Below are 21,907 nucleotides of genomic sequence, written 5' to 3'. Positions count from 1 at the left end.
AATAGTTAAATTGCAAGGATATTCTTTAATGAGCTTTATAGCTTGGGTATAGCAAAGAAAACATGCTATGTGTTCCTGGTTCATCTATACTTGTACACTTGGGGAAATTCAAAGTTGACTTAAGACTTCTTAAGTCATGGCATGCAGCACTTGAAATGTCCTTTAAGATCTAAGCAAGTAGGAAGGAATATTATGTTAATAAAGTGTTAAACAGTTAAAATCAGAGAAGGTCAGAGAATGTCAGAGTTCCGCTGTAGATGTGGCTAAGTGTTTAAAGATAGCTGTTCATTATTTTACCATTAAACATATATTCATTACTGTGTCCTTTATGAAGATGACCCAGTACTGATTCAGTAGAAGAATTCTAGTGAGGAACTAATTTGGACCTTGTACAGCATGTTAGTAGGCTGCAGGTGACAGGATGTGTTTCTCCATATAGAAAAGAAATGGAGTGTGCAATGCAAAGTGAAATCACACCAGGTTTGAACTGTTGTGGCAAATAAGTTTATAATCTTTGCAAATGAAAAAGAAATAACATGAAGTTTTTGCATATGACCTGAGTAGTTGAAATCCTAAATATTTATATCTTATGTCTTTTATATACAAATATATCTTTTGTCAAAGTAGCTCTGTAAAGCACAAAGAGCAAGATTCAGTGTTCTTCTGTGAATGGGTAACTTCAGCTTCTGCTTTCCTGAAACTTCTGGGATGTGTTACAGTGAATATCCTGCTATCTGCATATGATTCTTACAGCTTTTAACAGTGGTTTGTTTTTTTTTTTTTCTACCTAGAAAGAGGTATACTGCTCCTGGAAATGACACTAAAATCTGGGATATTCATAGACCCTGTGCTCTTGTTCTCTGTGTGTGGATTGGTGGATAATGGAGCAGCACAGTATCACGTGGTGTTTGTAGGACTCTGATGCCAAATTTTCACAGCAACCTCTCCAAGTGTGTTGTGATTACTGTAGGCAAGCTCGTGTGCTGGCTGCTGTTCAGCCTGCTCTGGCCATTTTGTAATAAAAAAGGAAGAGGGGTAGAACTCTCTGTTAGTGTGTGGTGGAAAGTTTGTTGTAAAACTCCACTGCTTTAGCTAAAGTAAGATTCAGGTGAAGCTTTTCTGAACATGAGACTGGTGGGGGTGCTGAAGTTGTCTTTGTCCATAGAAAAACCACCAGAAGCTCAAAAAAAATAATGTTCTAAACTTCTTAAAGAAGAAGGCAAGGAATTTAACATGGGAGCAGTAGTTAGATAAATATATAGACATAATAATATAGAGTGAAATTTAGGGAAACAGTAATTGGCGGGAGGGAATGGCCTAAAAATAACAACAAAAAAGAAAAAAAGTATTAAGCCAGAAACTGGCCTGGAAATTTTAGGATTGAAGTTGACATTTTTGAGCCTTAAATTGACTTTATTGTACTGATCAGTGCAGTTATAACTGAATGTAAATTACTTTAAAGTAGTTCTTTGAAGCACTAACCTTACATATAAACAAGTTTAATGTATTTTAAAAATGTGTTTGGGAGGATGCATGGAATCTATTTTTGGAGATTTGGAGTTTTTTCTACCTTTCCTGTACCTTGGAAAAGTATCGTAATTTGCTGTACTCCTGTGCTGAATCAGCATCCTAGGAGGAAAGGACAGTGTAGTGAATGTTTGGAAGTCAAAAATGTTACTTTGAGCTTTTAGTATTCCTAAGATCACATTTGCTATGAATACTGTGCTGCCTTTTGAGAGCTGCAAATTAAAGTAGGATAAAATCCCAGTGTTTGGTTACCAAACTTTTGATGGGGATGCCTCTGTGTTTTATTGCCTGTATGTATGAGGTAGGGAATGAATAAAATACAGTGGTCTTCCCTGGCTCTGAAAGTGGCATCCCTTCAAGGTGGGGTGACTGGTAAGCAAAATACCTGTGAGTGTTGTCACCTGGATAAGAATAGTAGTAATAGGCTTATACTTGCCTCAAGGTGATAATATGATTTAAAATATTCAGAGGATTCAGAGTTGTTTAATTTCACAGACAAGGAAGCTAAAAGCCGAGTATATCTGGATCCTGCTGTCATGTGGAAAAAGACTAAGAGGTTTAGATATGATGTCTGCCTTTGGCTGTAAGCAACAGAAGTGCTTAGGGAAGTGTATAATTGCATAAAAATTAAGGTGCCTTAACAGAAGATTGCTTGACATACTAATATTTCTATTGCACAAAAAGGAAAAGTAATTTCTTTCTTTTTTTCCAAGAACTGCTATTGGGTATGTAGCAAAGATCTGAGTTTCCTTCCACAGCTGCTCTTTGCTTTATTGCACATTCCACCAACCCAGTCTGAAATTGTAACTTTCTTCCAAGACTGTACTGCCTCTTACAGCTTCTGTCCCCCATTTCAGAATTCTTGCTTACCTCTATGGATGAATTATGTGTCAGAAGACTACTTTTGAGTTCCTGATAAGTTCTTGTTAGTGAAGGTGTCTGGAGCTCTCATGACAAAATATAGAGACGAAGTTTAACAAACATAAGTTTGGAAAGTGTTTCCAAACCTAAAGGTTTGGAAAAATCATAACAAAAGATTTTACCCTTAGCTCTGAACCACAGAGCAATCTGATTAAAAGGTGTCATTCTCCTTCCACCACCACCAGTGTCCCTATTAAGTTCCACACTTGGTTGTAACAAAATGAGGATGGAATTAATGGTCAATGCCTTTGTGAAATGTCATAGCTATAGGTGAGGATTAGAATAAATAGGGGTGAGCAGGCTGAAATACTTCAGGAATGCAAAGAAATTTAAATATTTTTTTGACCTATGTATCTCTTCTCACCTGTGTTTTCCCCTTCCTCCACCTAAAAGTTCCTGTTCTGTAGCCTCTGCTAATTTTGCTTGTAGTAGTGATCATTGAATGTGTAAGGATCCCATTTTACCTGCAAGTGACCAGTGAAGGGCTTTAATTATTCTATATTTTCTAGAAGTGCTTGTCCTGATTGAATGTTTACAGATACTTCCACTTGTGCTTGATCTCAAATATTCTTTGCATTGCAACAGTTTATTTGGAGAAAATGTGTTGGATTTTATTTTTCACTAAGTCTTGGCTTTGGTTTTCATAATCTGTGTTTCCCTACTCATTTCATTCAGTAACAATGAAATTTTGCACAAATGCTTTTGTATTCTTGAAATCTGTGTCTACATTTGTTTCTTTTTAAATTTATTTCAAAATAAAATTGGAAATGTCAAACAATTTATGTGCAGAAATAATGAAACATGGTTTGGAAGTAGAATAAAATGTACAGCACATACCTCATCTAGGTTTTGGGTAGAGGAAAAGAAATATCCCATGACTTTTGAAGATATTTTCTGTTCTTCTGAAAATAGATGGTGTATATGAAAGAACACCATTTTTCAAAACAAACATAAAAATTTAGTTTTAGTTGCCAGTGTGGTTATGAGCTAATTTTAAGATCAGATTTTCAGTCTTGTATTTTAAGTCTTGTCTTATTTCTTAATTTAAATCCAGGTATTTAAATTCTACATAGATAAATATTGTCAGTAAAAATTACCAACTTTGTGTTATAATGTAGTATAATTCTCAATCATGTGATACTGTCAGTTTTCATTTAAAATCAACTTTTTCAAAACTTATTTCTAAATGAACTTAATCAGATTAACTTTATTCAGTCACATCTGTTCATGATTGTTTTCCCTTTTTACTAGCCATACAAATCATGAAATTAAGCTAATTATATACCATTATCAGCTGCAAAGAACCAGTTTCAGTTTTATACCTTTTAATTCCCTGCAGGAGATTAAGGCTTGTTTTTTTGTTAATATGTAAAGTGCAGTAACTTAAATGGATTTCCCCACAGTTATTGCCAAAAGGATTAACTAGTTTATTATTGTTTTCACTATTGTAAATTGGTTTTAAAACATTACATTTTATGATGTTTCATTGATGGCAATGTTTGTCATGCTATTGAGAAACATTTTCCAAATAAAACTGCTATATAGGAGTAATTGTTATACAGCTATAAAGAAAAAGAAATAATAATCCTGTCAGAGTATTTATTGATGGTAACATCTGATTTTTATCTTCTCTGCTCCTCCCTCTTTTTTGGGGGGTTTGGGGACCCTGCCCTCACACAGGTGATGATGAGCAGAGTGATTGGTTTCATGAAAACGAATCAGGTGGAGCATGTGGAATTACAGGGGTCATTCCATGGTGGGAACAAGAAGACTCCACAGAACTGGAGAGAGAACTGCCTGACCCAGTCTTTGAAAGTATCTTAACTGGTACTTTTCCTCTTATGTCCCGCTCAGGGAGGAGAGGTAAGTAGCAATCAAGCAAATGCAAGCTGTAGAATAACTTGGGAACAGTAGAAGGATATCTGTGGATAATATGCAATATGTAAAATGTGGAAAAGGTCTTGGAGTTACTTGTTTATTTCTTTGAACCGTTATATTTTTAAGATATCATTGGAGAGAAATAACTCATAGTCAATTATTAGAGGAGTCAGATGGAAAATGGCTCATTTTAATGGCCTGCTCTTTTGTCTCAATGTTTGCATTGAGAATTTTTCAACACTATTTGAAATGAAATTTCATGTTCCATTTTGCTCCTGGCTTCTGCTGTAAAGTTTAGAATTCTATAGAAGGTCATTAATTTTATAGGCTGGAGAGACTAATGTGACCATCTGCTTTGCTTTGTGGTCAGGCCATGTTGTTTGTACAGAAGAGGAAAGGGTTCCTCCAGAGCACAGGTTGAGATTGTAATTTAGAAAAGACCCTTTTTCTTTATTTCTAAAATGCTTGCAACCACTGTACATCCAGCGTAACCAATGGTAAGCTCTACCAGTGTTGGATTGCACTTACAGCTAGGAACCCATTCTTGTCCACAGATTGAAGTTGTGAGACCTCAGCTTGCTGCCAGATAATTTTGTTGTACCTTCCTCTGCCACAAGGATGATCTTTCCCATTCAAATACAAAATCTGAGCAGTGGTCAAATCACTTTTAAACTACTTTGCACACTGAATGTATTGAATCCTTCTGTGAGGATTATTCTCTAGATCCTTGGATTGCTTTGGAGGACTTGGTCTCTGCAGATTGGACAGATTTAATGTTTCCTAGTGGTGAGGAAGTTGTAAATGATGTAAAAATCACTTTTCTGCTGTAGTTCAGTATGTTCTGCTTGTGCATCCATAGATCCAGGATGGCAGTAAGAATAGCTGCAGAAATGTCAATTTTCATGACAATTTATTCTTTCTCTTACTTTTACCATTCTGTGCTCTGTGTTTCCACCAGTAAAATTTTTTCCAATAAGATGGTTTTGTTTAACGGATTTTATACTGATAGATTGGTGTGTAATGGTGAATTTTATTTGTTCTATGGTAGAGAAAATATTCTTAAATAAACTTGTACTTTTTTGTAGGTTTTCAGAGTAGATGTAGTCATCTTCATGGAGTGCCAGCAAGAAACATAAAAAAGGCTTCAGGAAACCAGAATGCTCTGGTAGGTGTTTTCATTTTTGCAAGCTCATGTGCACTGTTCTGAGAGGTTTTTAGAAAAGCATGTTCCTCTTATGCTTGTTCCCTGACATTATGGATGGGTAATGGAACTGGAAGACTTGGTGCCACTGCTTCCTGGGTGTATGTGTACTCTTTTTAAATATTTTTTTGACATCCCACTGCAGAAGAAAGTCTGACACTGTTTCTCAGTACTTGTTTTGAACTAAGCAAAGTAAAAAGTTTTCAGTGCAGGTCGGTGTATATAAGTTACTATTTTCAGTATATATTTCATGTCTATATGAAATCATATTTCCCTTTTATGATGAAAATCAAATCAATTTATTTTCTGAGAATAAAAAAACTTCCAGGATGCATTATGGTACAATTCAGGTCATTTTTTATCTCAAATAACTGCTTTGAAAAATATGTCCGTTTTCTTTTTTTTTTTGGTTTACACCTGTGTTGTCAGGCAAAAAGGGTATATACAAAAAAAAAAAAATAAAGCAGGCTATCTATGTGCCTGCCATAGAGATCATGCATTTTTTTGGACTGAGCCTGTTCTAAAGCTGGAACTACAAATAGGATGTTTGGGGTTTTTTAGTACCTACAGCCCTAGGAGCAATGTTTATAAGTAGAGAAAAAAATTCACCTGTCTTTGCATTTCTGTGCAGTCTAATACTTGGACTTTCTTACAGCTTTTGTCTAAAATAAGTTTCTAATAATAGTTTTTTAAATTTTTCTTTGGAGAAGGGCATGATGAGACAAGAAATTTGACTTTTAAAATTTAAATATTAAAATTTATTATTTATAGCCCAGTCTATTTCTTTCTTATAAGAAGAATTTTTAGAAGAAGACAAGAATGTGGGAGATCCTTTATAAGGTGTAATAAACATAGGCCACGACAATAAATACTGCAACATAGATATTCTTTATTATTTGACAACAGTAAACACTTACAGATTTAAGTTGCTTACACTACATAAGATGCTTCTGAGAAATGTAAGAGTTACTAGATCTAGAGAGAATAGAAAGGAACTGCTAGAAATTTAATTCATTTTGAAAAGACAATGTTTTTGTAATTGAAGTTCCTGTCCAATAATTGCCATTTGGAGCTGAATAAGATGCTTTAAAACCTTGTCCTGTGATCTCTGCTGTTAGTGGTCGTGAATTAGATGAATGCCATCTAGTTCTTGGTTTCCTATCTACCTATTTTTATTTTTGGTTCAGTGCTTGCTTGAGCATATCTGGGATTTGTAGCCCATTTTCTAGGCTTATTGCAATTTCACTCTGGTATTTTATAGGAGCTATTATAACTGATAGGTTAGCTTCATGGTACTGATGATACATGGCTTAACTACCCTAAAACCTTCCTTTTCATCTAAATTGTAAAAAGGTGATTAAATTTCAATTGATGAAGATATACTGTGAATGCATGTATATAATAAAAAATCCTAATGTTTATTTTCTGCTATGCTTTCTGCATTGTCCTTAGGAGCCCATTTTGTCTTCCAGTCATGATATCCCATATATAATGATGGTTTTGTAGCTCCCTTTATAACAAAAAATCCAGGCCAATCTACTAAAGACTGATAATTCAGTTACCCCCATTTATTAAATATATCATTTGCATGATATTGTGGAAGAAGGTTGGCATGTGAATGTAGCTTCTGAGTCACTATTTAGGCAGGAATCAAAAATAGAAGGGATTTGCTGTTAGCTCTGCAGATGCAGTTTTCTGACCTCCTTAATAACTCTTTATGTTTGTGGACACATCTGCTCTATCTACCTTTGCAAATATAAACCAGAGCTCATGTGCTTCCTTTTGTCAGTGATTCCTTCTTAGAGGAAAGCTTCTTTAGATACTTAAATCCAATGAAAAAAACCCAGGCATTTAATACCTGTGACATCTGATAGCACGGAGCAAAAAGTAATTACTACTATTAGATGGTAACAGTGAAGAAGAGCAAGAATGCTTTAAGAAAGATTAATATCCTGAGGAAAGAACACTGCAGACTCAAGTTATTGAACAGAATTGTGTTGTGAATGAATTCTCTTCTAGCAGCAAGGAGTCTGATGTCTGTATCACTGCTTTTACACATACCTGAAGGGGAGAAAATGTTTAAAAAAAAATACACTGCCTAAAAGATACACATATCTTCTGTTCAGTCTAAGGATTTGTAATTTGTATCCAAGCAATGTGAGAATGCAGTTGGCTTTTTGCATACAGTCAAGGCTTAAGTTTTTTGAAAAGCTTGGTTGAAGACTCACAATTACAGAAGCCAGCAAAGCCTGGTTTGGGGATCACAGGTTTGGGGAAGGCAGAGTGAAGAACTATGATAATGCCTCGATATACCCTCATCCAATCTCAGAAAGTGTTTAATGCCCCAACTGTGTGGGTGTTTTTTTGTAAGAGAAATGGCAGGCTAGGAGTGTGACTATTGCTTGCTGTGGACCAAGGAAACTGCTTGCTCACCTCATGTTCACAGCACAGTGGGAGCTGAGCATCAGAGGAATAATTCTGCTCTTTATGGACCAGACAGTAAACTTGAATTTGAGGTAGCCACAGCTAGCACTTAGATTCTCTGCAGAAGCTCTTCCTGTGTTTCACAGATGAGTTGCTTAATTTGAGCAAACTTATGGGTCTTTCTTTAATCAGGTGTACTGCCTCTGGGTAAAAACACTTTTTTAATAATCACACAATGCTGGACAAGAAAGAGAGAAGTAAAAATCTAGCATGCACATACTTTAAAAATCCTTACTTCAATGTGCAGGTTGAATGAATTATACAGCAGATGACAACTGAAAAGGCTGAGCAAGAAAATGAAAATAAACAAGAGAATATTCAATACAGCTGGCTTACAGCCTTTCAATTGTCCAGTTCATTTAAGATAGCCATGTTTTTAATGGAATCTGTAATTAAGTAGTTTGTCATGTATATATTTTGGGTTACAACTATAATGGTGACTTTTCATGTCTTCATTGCTTTGTTTTGTGACAACAAACTTTATTTGAAAAGAAATAGAAAAGCATATGGTTTCTCTAATACTGTGCCAAGTTGATAGTAGTAGCTTTGTAGTTAAAATGAGGAAAATTATACATTTGCTTTTATATTTAATGTACACTTTTAATAAGATACATGTTGCATCAAATCTTATTGTGGTCGAGTTGAATTGGTTGAATTCTGAAGTTACATGTGACCTGATGAAGTAATTGCAAGCCTCACATTGCTTTATGTTAGGAAAAGACAGAAGTTCTGCAATTTAGAGGTACTGTTCCATGAATGAAACACTTGATTTCTTAGAAGGAATGCTTTTTCCTTCTGTTCTATGTTTATATACTTGGCACTCATCCAGTGACATATGGTTTATGTACACATCACATTTCTACTCCTGTATCTGTGTTCTTTCTAGTAAATGGCATGTAAAGCTTTTGTATTTCATAGAATAAAATGTGAAATCTAACATTTTAGATGTATTGAAAGTGTAAAGGTTTATTTCTATGATGTAGAATACTAAATTACCTCTTTACCTACAATGATTAAGGTTGTCATTTTTTTCTCAGATGGATTCCTGGGGAGAGCATAAAACCTTTTTTAAAGAAAATAAGTTAATTATCAATAGTGAAAACATAACATGACTATTTTCTCATTTTCTTCAAAATGTTTTGCCTGTCTTAGTATTCAGCTGAAAATTTTGACTTTCATTCACAGTTCCTCCATACAAATAAGTAGAAATAGTTTTAATAAGTTTTAAGAATGAGTGCTGCTGTTTTACCTATTCTTTGTGTGGTTCTAGGCACTGTTTCTTCTCTGAGACAGAGAGAAACATTGCAGGGATTTGTTTAAGAGCCCTTCTGTGTCATCTCTTCCTTCCTGTATTCCCTGTCTGGGCTGGAAGCGGGTAAATGATTCCACTGAGCTAAAGTGCAAAAAACATGACCAATAAAAAAAGATGCTTTCTTTTGACTGCCAATTTTTCCATCCATCACCTTTGTGTCGTGGGGTTTGCTTTCATTACATTAGACAGCTTGTATTAAGTCTTGCACTCCTGGATTGATTTATTTTTTTGCACAGCTGTGCTACTGAGCTTGACTATACACAGTTGTAATTATTCAAAATGTGTTTAAAGGATGAAAGCTACATTTCTTTCGAGGACCTGTTATCTGAAGGTGTCTGGGTATTTCTGTCAAATCCTGTGACTTTTTTTCAAAAGTTCAAAGATAAAAGCTTTTCTCAAAAAAATTGTTGACAGATTAACAGTCTATTGACATTAGGAGAAGAGATGCATTGAGCACTCGTGCTGTTTTAAACAGCTTTCAAAATGTAAAATCAAATCAAACAAATCTGCTTCTAAGTTCTTTCTAACTGAAGAAACAGCCAAGTGTTTTCAGGAGCTTTTTTCTTGTCAAAATATTTTGGAAATAAAGTGAAATATTACTGGGTAAGAAATCTTGTTATAGATGCAAGGAATATTTCCTTAAAGAATGATTTGGGCACTGGTTTTACAATATTGGTCAGAAGCCTCCTTGGATACTCTGCAACTTTTGAAAGAACACTGCTTTTCACATTGAAGTGTATTTGGTGATGTGGAGGATTTGTTTGCATTGAATGAGTGGTGTACAGTCAGATAAAACAATGAAGTATCAGCGAAGTGCATGAAATAATTTGTCTTTGGTGTGTTAATTATTTTATTTAGTTAATGATTTTCTGTCATTTGGAGCAATAGTCTCTATATCAAATTCTGTGGAAATGTGGTGGTATTAGATTATAACAAAACTAAACTCTTGTTGAATTTCACACTTTGATTCATTCATGAGGAGGAATATTAGGCCTCTGAGGGTAAGGTTTTGAAACATTATGCTGTTAAAACTGCAAATGAATTTACTATTAAACGAGTAGGAGGGTAGGGTTTTTTTTGTTTTGAAATGGTTTTATTAAGATTTCCTGTCATCAGAAATATTCTCAGCTACTGAAAACATTTCTTAGTTATGTTTTTCCTTTTTTTGTTTGTAATTACCTTAAATGGATATTTACTTATGCAAAATGTAGTGAATGTCATGCACTTTTAATCCTCTCTTTAACTCAGTACCTTAGTTTTACAACATAGAGGGATAAAACTTCTTTAAGGAGAGGTTGGTTTCCTGTACCTGTGTGTGTCCTGCAGATAATGTTTTTTTCAGGCAGAAAAATCCAGGTTGTTAGGAGAGGAGATGCTGCTGTGATATCAGTGTAAGCCCCACCTTCGATTCTTCCAGTGTTCAGTAACTATTAACAAAAATACTAGTTTTCCTGAGGAATGAGTCAAGTGGAACACTTCTAGACTTCAAAACTTAGTCATGTTGAAACAGCTTTATTTTATGAGAAAACAATAGTTTGACATCTAGCAGAAGGTGTCCCTTCCCATGGCAGCAGGGCTGAACTAGAGGATCTTTCCCTTCCAACCCAAACCTATGAACCAAAGGGGAAAAAAGCTTCAGTCAAATTTCAAAATCTCATCATAAACAATGTAGGTTTCAAAATGAAATGTAAATATTGTGGATAATGTTGAGGTATCTGTGATGTGTTTAATTTCATCTGTACGTTTTTGGAGGAACTACTCGCTGTGCTTACACGTTTTAATCCTCATCATGTATTCCACATAGCAAGAACTTCTTTTTTCCACAAATTAATTTTTCAGTGCATTTTTGCTAAAGCTTTCACTTACACCAGTGCAAGCCTAATGTAACTTCCATCTGCTATGGGGAAGCACCTGATGGAGGATTAAAGCTGCTTAGTGACTTTCATAATGGCTTAGTGTACTTCCTCATTGAAAGGATCCTAATTACACCTGTATCATTTTTCATGGTAGGTCAGTTCTCAAAGTGCTTCTCATCACTAATAGCACCAGCAGTAGTGTCCATATGTAAGGCACAGTTGGTTTGTATGTGATTGTTCAAGGCAGAGCACTGCAATTAATAGGTCAGGTTTGTCAATGTTGATGTCATTGTTATGAAGGGTTGTGATTTTTACCTATCACTTACAAGATTTGTGCTTAAGTGAAGTCTGCCTCACAAACTGTTTGCATTAAGTGACAGTGATTTTTGTGTCACCTGAAATTGTCTAATGAAAATCTTCAATTATCGTGGTGTCATCAAATCAGTAAAGAGGCACAAATGATACCACAGCATTTGTCTCACTAGAAGCTGCAGTTCATTAGTCAGAAAAGAGTTGCTGGTTTCTTATTTGTTCTTCTGTATCACTTACCTTGTAAATTAGTGTAGAGTCTTGAATTGTGTCTTGCCTTGATTCTTACAAAATCTGTGGCTATCAAGAAAAAAAAAAGTTTACATGCAGTAGCCAATTAATAGCTTATGGAGATAACAACTGTACTTTATCAAATGTAAGTATCTTTCAAAATACTTAACAAAATGTAAGTATCTTTCATGCATAACCACAAAAAGAGATAACTCTGTGTCACAAAGCTCACAATGCTTTTTCTTGGTATAGTTGACCTGCAGTGACAATCAAAGCATACCCTTAAACCATCAAAGATTAATCTCTGTCTAGCTGAAGTGAATGTGGTGACTTAGTCTCTTCTTGGACTCTCAAGTATAGTGTCAAAACCAGCATCCCACTTCAGAAAAGCAGTTGCCCTCCAGCATTAGTCTCAGAAATGCCAAATGTGCTGCTTAGTTTTTTCAATGCATTCTGTTGTTTATTCATGGTGACAAGTGTTATGAACTGTTAGGCTAAGCAGTATTTCTTGTAATTCACCTCAACTCAACTGCTCCAATGATTGTCATCTACAATTTCACTTAAGTTTATTTTTAAGGAGGACAAATAGCATTATGATATCCCTTTCATTCTTCAGTTAGTGTCTGTCTTGAAAACACATTTAATACAGTTTTACAGCAGTCTTTACAGATAATAATGATTTTTAAAACCTCTGACCTCACAATATGAAGCAACATGGTTATTTGTCTTGTTTTCTGCCACTTTAAAAGAAATCTTGCTTTCTGGTGTGTGGCTGCATGAAATGTTTCTTCTCTAGGCATTTGGAATTTGCTTATTTTGACTTTCCAAGTGTTATGGGTTCTTTGATGTTTTATGGTTTTTTGCAATTCTAATGGAAAAAATAAATCCTTTAAATGTAATTGCACTTAGTATATTTTCTGCAAGGATTTCACTGTTGTGTCTCTTTTGGAAACTTATTAATGCCTCAAGAGCAGCATTTTGAACAGTTAATGGTAGAACAGCATCTTGTATCCAGAGTCAAGTTAGGTGTTGGATTTCCTTGTGTTGAGCTTGATGGAGGAGTTGATCCTTTAATGCTGAGAATAGGTAGTAAAACATATGTAATAGGCAAGGAACACCCACAGATACTATGGTTTACCTGATAAGCAACATCTCATTTATTTTGTAATAACATCATAAACATGAAGTAAGTCATGAAAATCATTCCAGGGATTTCAGCTAACACATTGTTTTTTTATTTCTTAACCAAAAACAAGTACAGTTCTTAAACACTTGGAAGTTTCTTGGTAATTCAACCCATAGTAGCTCATTCACATGAATAGGTTTTTCCATCAGGGCTGTTGATAGATGGAACAACTTGAATTTTTTTTTTTTATGTTGCCTTTCATATGGTGGTCATCTATAATGAATATAGCCACTTTAGATGTCCAGAGGTAAGCAGAGAATTTCCATTAGGTATCTAGGTTAAGCCTATTAAGTGACCACCTAGATTTGTTCTAAGATAAGTAGTTTATATTCAGATGCACTCATTTATTTTGTTCATTGGTTCTGTTAGAATTTCATTTATGTAATACATATTCCAAAAATCTTGTGTGAAGTGATGGATAGCATTAGCAGCTTACCTTTCTTGTCATTACTATAAGGCAATGATGAAAATATTTTAATGTTGTTTGATTTTTAACAAAAGCCAAAATGCAAACCCCAATTTAAATTTGGGGGTTGCAGGGGGAGAGGAGGTTGTATGTTCAGCTTGAGTTCATATGACTTCTACCCAGAGTAAGAAGTACTGCAAAAATAGTGAATTAAACTGGATCTGTAATACTCTCTCCAGCAATTCATCATGGCAGTGCATATATCAAATTACTTCAAAATACAGGACAGAAATGAAAGTAGGAAACATACATGATGTATTGTTTTGAAGTTGAGTCGACCAAGAAAATTACTTAGCTTCTTTTCTGATGTGAGAGGTAATACAGGAATGGAAGAGTCCTCCTCTGCCATTCTCTTTGATTGCTCTGACTTCAGTTAGATTTAAAGACAGTGTTCTAAAACACGTTAAACACAACCAGAAAGGAGTGGAGCAAACCACAGCTGTTGTACTGACCTTACTTCTGACTCAGCTGGAAAAGTGACATACTTGCTACTGTTTGGTTTCTTGAAATAAGAAAATCAAATGTGCATATTGAGAGTGTAGTTTTGAGAAGGCAAAAATTACTCAAAGCTTCTCAGGGATTGCCTCTTCCAACAGTTACCACATGGTATTTAAAGCAAGGAAGCATATAACTGAATGCAGAACCTTTTTTTTATAGAAATGTAGGCCTTGTTTATGTTTCTGCAACATCTTCAATTCTAAGGTCTGTTGGAAGTGAACACTTAATAAAACATATTTATCAAGCATCAGAGACAGCAGTGCTAACTTTAAATAAAATGGTGATAAGCAATCCTAGAATGGGAAGGTCATTCCCAAAGATAATCAGTGCTTTAAGAAAGCTGTGAGTTGTGAGGTGAGTCACAGAAAAACTCAAAGCTCCTAAGTTTCATGGATTTTTGATGTTCTGGGAAAGCCCTACATGAAACATTGGCATGATGTTTTCAAAAGCATAGTCATTATTAGTTTTTGTGTTCTTAAACCATTTGCCTAGTTGCCAATTTACATAGAGTGTCTAGGAATAAAGAGGACAAGAAGAAAAGGTTTATTAACATTAGTACTTGCAGCTGGAGTGGTTCAAGAGTGTATTAGTCCTTGCCTGTTAATTACTGTCCCTTCAGATGCAACATATAGCAGGTGCTTTTTTAGCTTCTTTTTGAAGTGAAGTGTAAATGTTTGTAACTGATCAAGTGAACACTTCAGTCCAACAGTTTTGATAACAGCTCAAAATCTGTTCCACTCAGCCCCTTGCAATTAGATTCAGCACTCTTCTACTTGCTCCTGATCAGATTTTTACCGTGGATAGTTTTTCTCACTACTAGCTTTGGATAGGTGATTTGACAGGTGGTTTTAAACACCTGCATTCACAAATAGGACACTAACTTTCTCACTCTGTTATTTCTCAGTTTTGACTTGCCATTCCTGCAGATCTTGGTTTTAAAGGTCAAGGAAGAAACTTCTCAGTTCAGAGAACTGAAAGTTACTTATTTAGGGAGTCGTCTTTCCTTACTGTTAGCTGATGGGCAGACTGTTTCAGCTGTCTTGCTTTAGATGTGTATTTCTTTAAACACTCATGTAGTTCACTTTAAAGATCTTTTTAGAGAAAATGTGCCCCACTTTTCCTTTGCCCAGACCTCTTTGCTTTGGACAAGGCTTCAAAAAGCCTTATTTTGCAAAGACCTAAACAGATACATACAGTATGTTCAAGTAGGTTGCATTTTTATTCCCTGGAGTATATGGTCAAACTAGAGAAAACTTTTTCCCATTTTCTGTCACACTGTTATGCTATGGAAAATAAAGTATTGTGCATGTCACAGTTGAGATTTTGTTGTCATACTGCACCTCTTATTTGTGGTTTTATTTTTTTTTTTTAAACCTGGAATCTACATGTTGGTGTGGGTATAAGGCAATTTAAGACTATTTGCACTACCTAAAAGAATTCTAAGAATATTGCTTCTGAAACATTATTCTAAACTCAATTTTCCATGCAGCAAAATATAGCATTAAAGCAAAACATAGGCAGTGACTGCATAAAAAAGAGGAGGGGGAGGTTGTGCATAAATAGAAACTATCATTTCAGTTTTAGGTTGGGCATAAATATTATAAAATATATTGTTATGCCTTGTTCAGGAGAACATTTCACTGTATTTTTTCTGATTGAGAGTAAGTATTAGATATTATGTGACTATCAAGTTTAAAAACTCTGAAGGTTTTATTAAAGTTTTCTTTGTACATAAAGCAGTATCATTATAAAATTAGTTCCCCTATATCGGTGATGCAGATGCATATTTTCTTTAATATTTAATGTGGGGTATTTTTTGTTTCAGGAAAACAACTTCATTTATATAGGACGTTTTACTGAATCTTATATTAAATATTACTAGAATGTGGAAAATATTTTTAAAATATTTGAGGGTTGATGGATTGGTTCTCTTCAAAGGGAAACAAAACACTAAATATTTCTAATCCTGCATTATTTACCGCATGGGTGGTTAAATGCTACTTTAAGCCCCATAAAATTAAAAGGGAGAAATCTGCCAACTGTAGCAGGAATTGGATTTAGGAAGAGTGGTACAGAGCCAAAATATTGCTACAGAATTAAATGTCAAAAATCTTCTTTAATAGTAGATATATAGTTCACAGTGTCTGGTTATGATTAATACATTTAATCTAAATCACTGAAAGTTGCTCTCTCCTTTTCCATAAAATACAATAGGACACAAATCAGTTTTACTGTAGGTGGATAACAATTGGAAAATAATGCATCTTCCCGCCCAATAAATTGTCAGATATACCTTTTAACTAAAATCGATTCATCTTTCCAAAATTTATTACGATTTCTAATAATAAATCTTTTCAAATGTTTATTCATTTGCTTTTTGATACATTTGTGCCACTTTTGCTATGGTCTAATGTTTTTTCTTTTGATTCATTGTAAATTAGAAAATCTATTTTGAGTCAATTTTCTAGTTAAGAAGTTAAAATCTATAACCCAGCCATTTTTTCATAGTCTCCGTTGCACATTTTAATACCCTTGAACTTAGATCCAATCCAGTAAATTCTGATCAGAAAGGTGATTAAAAGACTTTTCACTGCAACTTCTTGACTGAGGGCCAGATTTATAAAACAAGTACTTGTGAGATTGTTAGCTGGTTTTTCCCTGCACATATCTCTGAGTCAAAGAGGAAGATTGAAACAATTAAAGCAGATGAAAAGATACATACATAGGTTTTGGTCAAAGGTTTTTAATATGGGCAGTCGGAATTGCCCTTGTGAGTGAGAACCCAAAGGTGGTGGGATAGAAGCCTCCTTTTGTTGTCTGTCCTTTTATGGCAGCAATACAATGGCAATAGTGGTGATTGCCAAAGCCCCATTATTTGCAGCGTCTGTAATTATCCAGTGCTAACCTCTAAGTGTGGTCACCTGCCATGTAATGTTCTTAGAAGTAACACTTTCTTAAGAACATATTTTAAAAGAAATTTCTCTAATGTTTGATATTCTAATGTGTGTTGTGATATTGTGTTCACTGTTCAGCAGTTTTTCTGCTCTGTATATAATGTTTCAGAGGGGGCTAGTCTTATTTTTTTACAAATCTCCCAATAAGCATATTTCCTGTTATGATCCAGTTAAAAAATGTGATCTTAATCAGATTTCTGACAAGAATTATGTATGAAAAGGTTAATTTAGTATGTAGCCATCTCAAATTTCTTAAAGACACAAGTATGTTTTGTTTATAATAGAAATGTGAACACTGGCAGAATAGAGGAAGGAGGCTAAAAAATGTTTGAAACATAACTCTAAGAAAATTATAGCCGTAATTTGAACTTGATCTACAGTATCAATTTTTGGCAAGTTTGTGTAGCTAAAAGCATCTTGGGCTTTAAAGTGATTGATTTCAAACTTAAAAAAATCATTTGTGTGGATGGATTGAAATTCATTAATTTTACTAATTACACAGTGAAGAAAACAGATGTTTTCTTAGGCAAAGATCAGGCTTTAATTACAGGTCTTACCTACTTATCTAAAAATAATGTCAATATGTTCATGTCTCTCTCTCAAAGTTAATTTATTTTGAAATGGAAGTATGATTCTTTTGCCCATTTTAAGCATTACTCTAATTATGTACAAATACAAATCTAATACTTAGAGTACTTACTGAGGGATACATGTGTCATAATCATGTATTAACATTTTTCAAGAGTAAGTTGGGTGAAAACTGCCTCTTTAAATTGTCAAAATCAGAACCACCTAGTGCTACTCCATTTCTAATTGTAATAATGTGTTATGAATAGAGTCAAAAACATTTGTAACAGAGCAGAGTTTCCAGCAGTGATATAAATCTGTGTGACCTCCCCTTAGGACTTTTTACTCTGAGCTATGTAGTGGGTAGGACTACAGACTACAAGAGAAAGGCAGAGAAAGCTGCCGTAGAATTAGATAAACAACAGAGGGTCTGTGTATGCTTGTTTCGTGCTGTAGCCAATCACTATAAATGTTGTCTGATTTAATTTCTTTAAATGTGTATTTGTCACTGCCTTGGGGAAGTGCAAATTGCTTAACTAGTGCTAATAATTGGCAAGATCCAGAAAGACATGGTCTTTGAAATGAGCATTTGCAACTGAAGATGCATGATCTAGTACAATAATTCTTTTTGTGCGGCATTTTTCTGTGCTTGGAAGAAGCACATGAGCAAACAAGCATCAGTAAGTGTAACTGGTAGAATGAATATTTAATGGTGTAAACTGATGCAAGGCTGTAAATTAACTCTGATATTGTAACAATTGTAAAATTAGAATCACGTGATCATTTTAACTTTGTGTAAACTCTTTCAAGCTTCAAAGCATGATTTTCTCAGAACTACATTCATACTGTCATTTCTCAGGGTTTATAGTTGCCAGGATGCTTTAGTTATTTCAGAAAGTGCATATGTTGCATGGAAGAGAATTCTCTTGTCTTTTCAGAAGGAATATGTTCTCTTCTGAATCAGAACAGTGAGCACAACTTCTGAAAAAAGTATTGAGATGTGTATATTCTAAAGTAACACAAAATAACAAAACATAAGCAAGTATCAATAATAACCCATTAGTAGCAAACTATAGTGGTTATCCAGATGTTCCATGACAATCTTCTCTTCCTCTTAGATTTTATGGGGTGGGGAAAGGTACTTTCTAAAAAGCAGTCTGCTTGGGTGCTCTTTCAAGACTTTGGTAAGGGGGATTATTTTTGGGTTTTTTAAATTCTTTTTCTGTGAAGGGAGGTTTGTACCTCACTTGTTTCAGGGGAGTTACTACTGCAGGTGGTATGATCAGAGCTCTTCAGCAGTCTTAGAGGGCAGCAGGCCCAATATCTGTCATGAGCATGGAAAATTTTTTATATGACTATCTGTGTCTAGTTGTGGTGATGTATTAAGTGGTTGTGGGACCTTGGAGAAATAGGTCCTTAATTATTTAGTGGTCTCTTAATTATAGGTTAATAGATATGAAACTGCTCTTCACAAATTTTGGTTGATTGCATTTGTTGTATCTATAGTCTGTTAGTTTACCATGTAGTGATGAGGGATTAGAAAATATTTTCCAAGAAAGCTTTCAGTAAAATTAGCCAATATTGTATCTGACAATTGATACACTGTTGCTGGTTCTTGGAGAGAAATTGGTGCCCTTTCAGTCAGTGTTATTGTGTTTTTTTTCTGTTCAAAATATTTGGATTTTTTTTTTTTGATGTGTTTCTTCTACAGTTTTTCATTAAATTAGTAAAGCAGAGAAACTTAATCTCAAAATAATTGAAACAGGAACATAACAATGTAGAGAATGTGCTTGAATGAATAGCCACAAATAGTATTTTTGGTAGCCAACTGTTTTGATGGGATACTGAATGTTGTTACACCAACTGCTTTTAAGTTGCGCTTTTGTTACCATAGAGATCAACTGTACAAGTATTATTCTTGAAAGGAGATTAATTCTTGCCTCCTGTGCATAGAAGTGTTTAGGGAACAGGTGAATGTTTAGACACTCTTGCTTTGGAAGGTAAATAATATCCTTGAGGTATTGTGCACAGCAGCTTTCAAAGTGTGTTACCGAGTGCAACTGTTTCTTTTGCCTTCAGAAGAAAATAAACAGGCTCTTGTGTCTACCTTAACCTAAAGGGAGACAGAGAAGTGCCTGGAGATTCAGGTACATCTGGTGTCCTCTTTATTCTTGCTGTCTTGCTGGAGGAGCTGGAAGTGGCCAGCCGTGCTGTCAGCCTCCACATAGCCCAGAGGTCTCAAATGGCCTTGACTTGCGCAAAATAGATTATTCCAGTAGGGTGACAGAGCTGGTCGGCCGTTAAGAGAGCTAATCAAAGCAGACACAAACCCAAGTATAATACTGGTTATTAGAAACTCTGCTGGCATCAGACTAATTAAATGTAAACACCTAAAGCATTCATTTATTTCATTATCAAAATTATCAAACTGGTGAAGTGCCCACAGCTGGGGAGAGGTGGGACTTTTTGACCTCACTTAACTTCACTAGTATAACTAAGAGGATTTGTCTTGGCAGCCCCTTCTCCAAGGGGAGATCATCAAAACCATTAATGATCTATCCTTTGGCAAAATGCCTGGCACAAATTCTCTCAAAGCAGACTTTTTCAAGCTTTGTGTGCTTTCCTTAGCATACATCTTTTAACTGAGCATTCTGAGGAAGCTGATGGTACTTGTCCAGGTTTGTGCATCAATCTTAATAAAGTTTTTATGGTTGTATTCTTTATAGAGATCAGTCTTCTTGATCCATGTATCTAGTTTTGTTTAGTATGATCTAGATGTCGTGTGGCCTGGAAAACTCTATTGCTTGTTGTTGTTTGAGCAGCAGCACCTATGCATTCCAGAACTTGTCTGACGAGCAATTTGGAGAAGGCTGGCTAACCCCAGGCACTTTGAGTTTTCTCTCACAAAAGTGATAACCCAAGCCAGCAATCCTCATCAATCAACCCAAAACGGGAATCTCATCAATTCTCCCAGTTCTGATTATTCCTGATCAAGGGTCTCCTGATGTTTGGCAGGGTCTCACCTACTGTGCAGCAATGGCTAATCTTAAAGGTGTCAAATGAAAGAGGTGAGACAAGGAGGGGGTTTTGGCAGGCAGTGCCGTGAGGTTTCGTTGTGTGCAGCAGGATGGTAGGTTGTGAAAGGTTGAGACTGGGGAGAACCCATTTGAGATTTTCCTGTCTTGCCATGTATTTTCTTTATAAATTTGTTTAGCCTCTTCCAGGTGGAGCAAGTTGACCTAAGAACTATGGATTATACCAGTCCTTGGCTTATTATGGTAGTGTTTCCTTTGTCTGGCTAGGCATTGTGTGCTCTCCTGCCTGTGGATGTCTCTGAATTCCATATGTATTTTTGTTCCCATTGGGAAGCACTGGCTTGTTTTTGTGGGTTGGAGTGTTTACTGTCCTAAATTTCACATGGCAGACTTTGAACATACATTTTCAACAGGTTGAAGATTTAATTGAATGTCATGTTTGCTTGTAGGCAATATACACAATGCAGTTAGCAAATACAACTATTCTTGACCATCTCAAAGAACTTTGGTTTAAGGATTTTTTTTCTACTACCTTTTGACAAAATTTAGCTACAGGAGTTTTTACTTCCCCTTCCCTTTTTTACCTAACTCAAGTCTTTTTTCTGTTCCTGATGATACCCAAAGTTTCCTTTTCATAGCTATTTAAACCTGCATACATGCACACAACATCGTAACTGAACTGCCTATTTGAAGAGGAGGCAGTGTGTGATGTGAATTGTTCCAGGCTCCACATGTGAGTTGGCTGTTTGTGCTGATGTCTCCCAAAACACAGCTTCAAGTGCCTGATTTTGTGTGGATGTGGAGGGAATGACGTCCCTCCTGCTATAAGCAAAGGGTAGATTCAGGATCACTTGATGAAGCTGAACAGCCACAAGTGACCTGATGACACACATCCCAGGGATGGGGGAACTGATTGATACTGTTGCCAAGCAACTCTCTATCATATTTGAAAAAATATGGCTATCAGGCAAAATCCCCAGTGACTGGGAAAAGGGAAGCCTTGCTTCTGTTTTTAAAAAGGAGAGAAAGAAGGATCCGAGGAACTACAGATCAGTGGGTCTCACTCTTGCATCTCCTCCATTCACCATTTGTCCCCTTCTGGCATCTCCTTTCTGCATCCTCTTGTGTGTGTCTCCCTTTGGCTTTTGCTTCCCATTCCCAAATACTCTTTTCACAGAAGCAGCAGGGACTCCTGCTCCCATTCTGGTGTACGGTGAGGTGATTTTGTCCATCATGGAGCCAAATATGACTGGCGCAGGCCAGTCCCTGACCACTATCTACATTGTATTGAGACTATTAACCAGATTCATAGAAGCTAAATTTAATTCTTTTTCATCCAGTCAAAGCCTAGTATTGTCTAATAGTTAGGTATCTCTGAATAAGTAAATCTAATAAAGTCTAAGGAACAGAGACTTAGGTGAGTTTACACTCTTTAAATATGGATTTATCTCTGTGTGGGTTTTTCATATATCTGTCTTAATA

The 21,907-nt window shown here is 35.5% G+C and overlaps 1 protein-coding gene across 1 annotated transcript in view; it reads left to right on the top strand.

Moving 5' to 3' along the window:
* Nucleotides 1–21,907, top strand: part of GPATCH2 (G-patch domain containing 2) — a 118,682-nt gene that overhangs the window by 17,875 nt on the left and 78,900 nt on the right. The window contains exons 4-5 of the mRNA XM_021547590.4: nucleotides 4,129–4,311; nucleotides 5,412–5,491. Of these exons, the coding sequence (XP_021403265.4) occupies nucleotides 4,129–4,311; nucleotides 5,412–5,491 (263 nt within the window). The remainder of the gene's footprint in view (nucleotides 1–4,128; nucleotides 4,312–5,411; nucleotides 5,492–21,907) is intronic.

Source organism: Lonchura striata, chromosome 3 (assembly GCF_050655825.1).
Source record: "Lonchura striata isolate lonStrDom1 chromosome 3, ASM5065582v1, whole genome shotgun sequence".
Classification (NCBI taxonomy): Eukaryota; Metazoa; Chordata; class Aves; order Passeriformes; family Estrildidae; genus Lonchura; species Lonchura striata.
The sequence above is the reverse complement of the archived record's forward strand: the minus strand, read 5'-3'. Positions and strand labels throughout refer to the sequence as shown.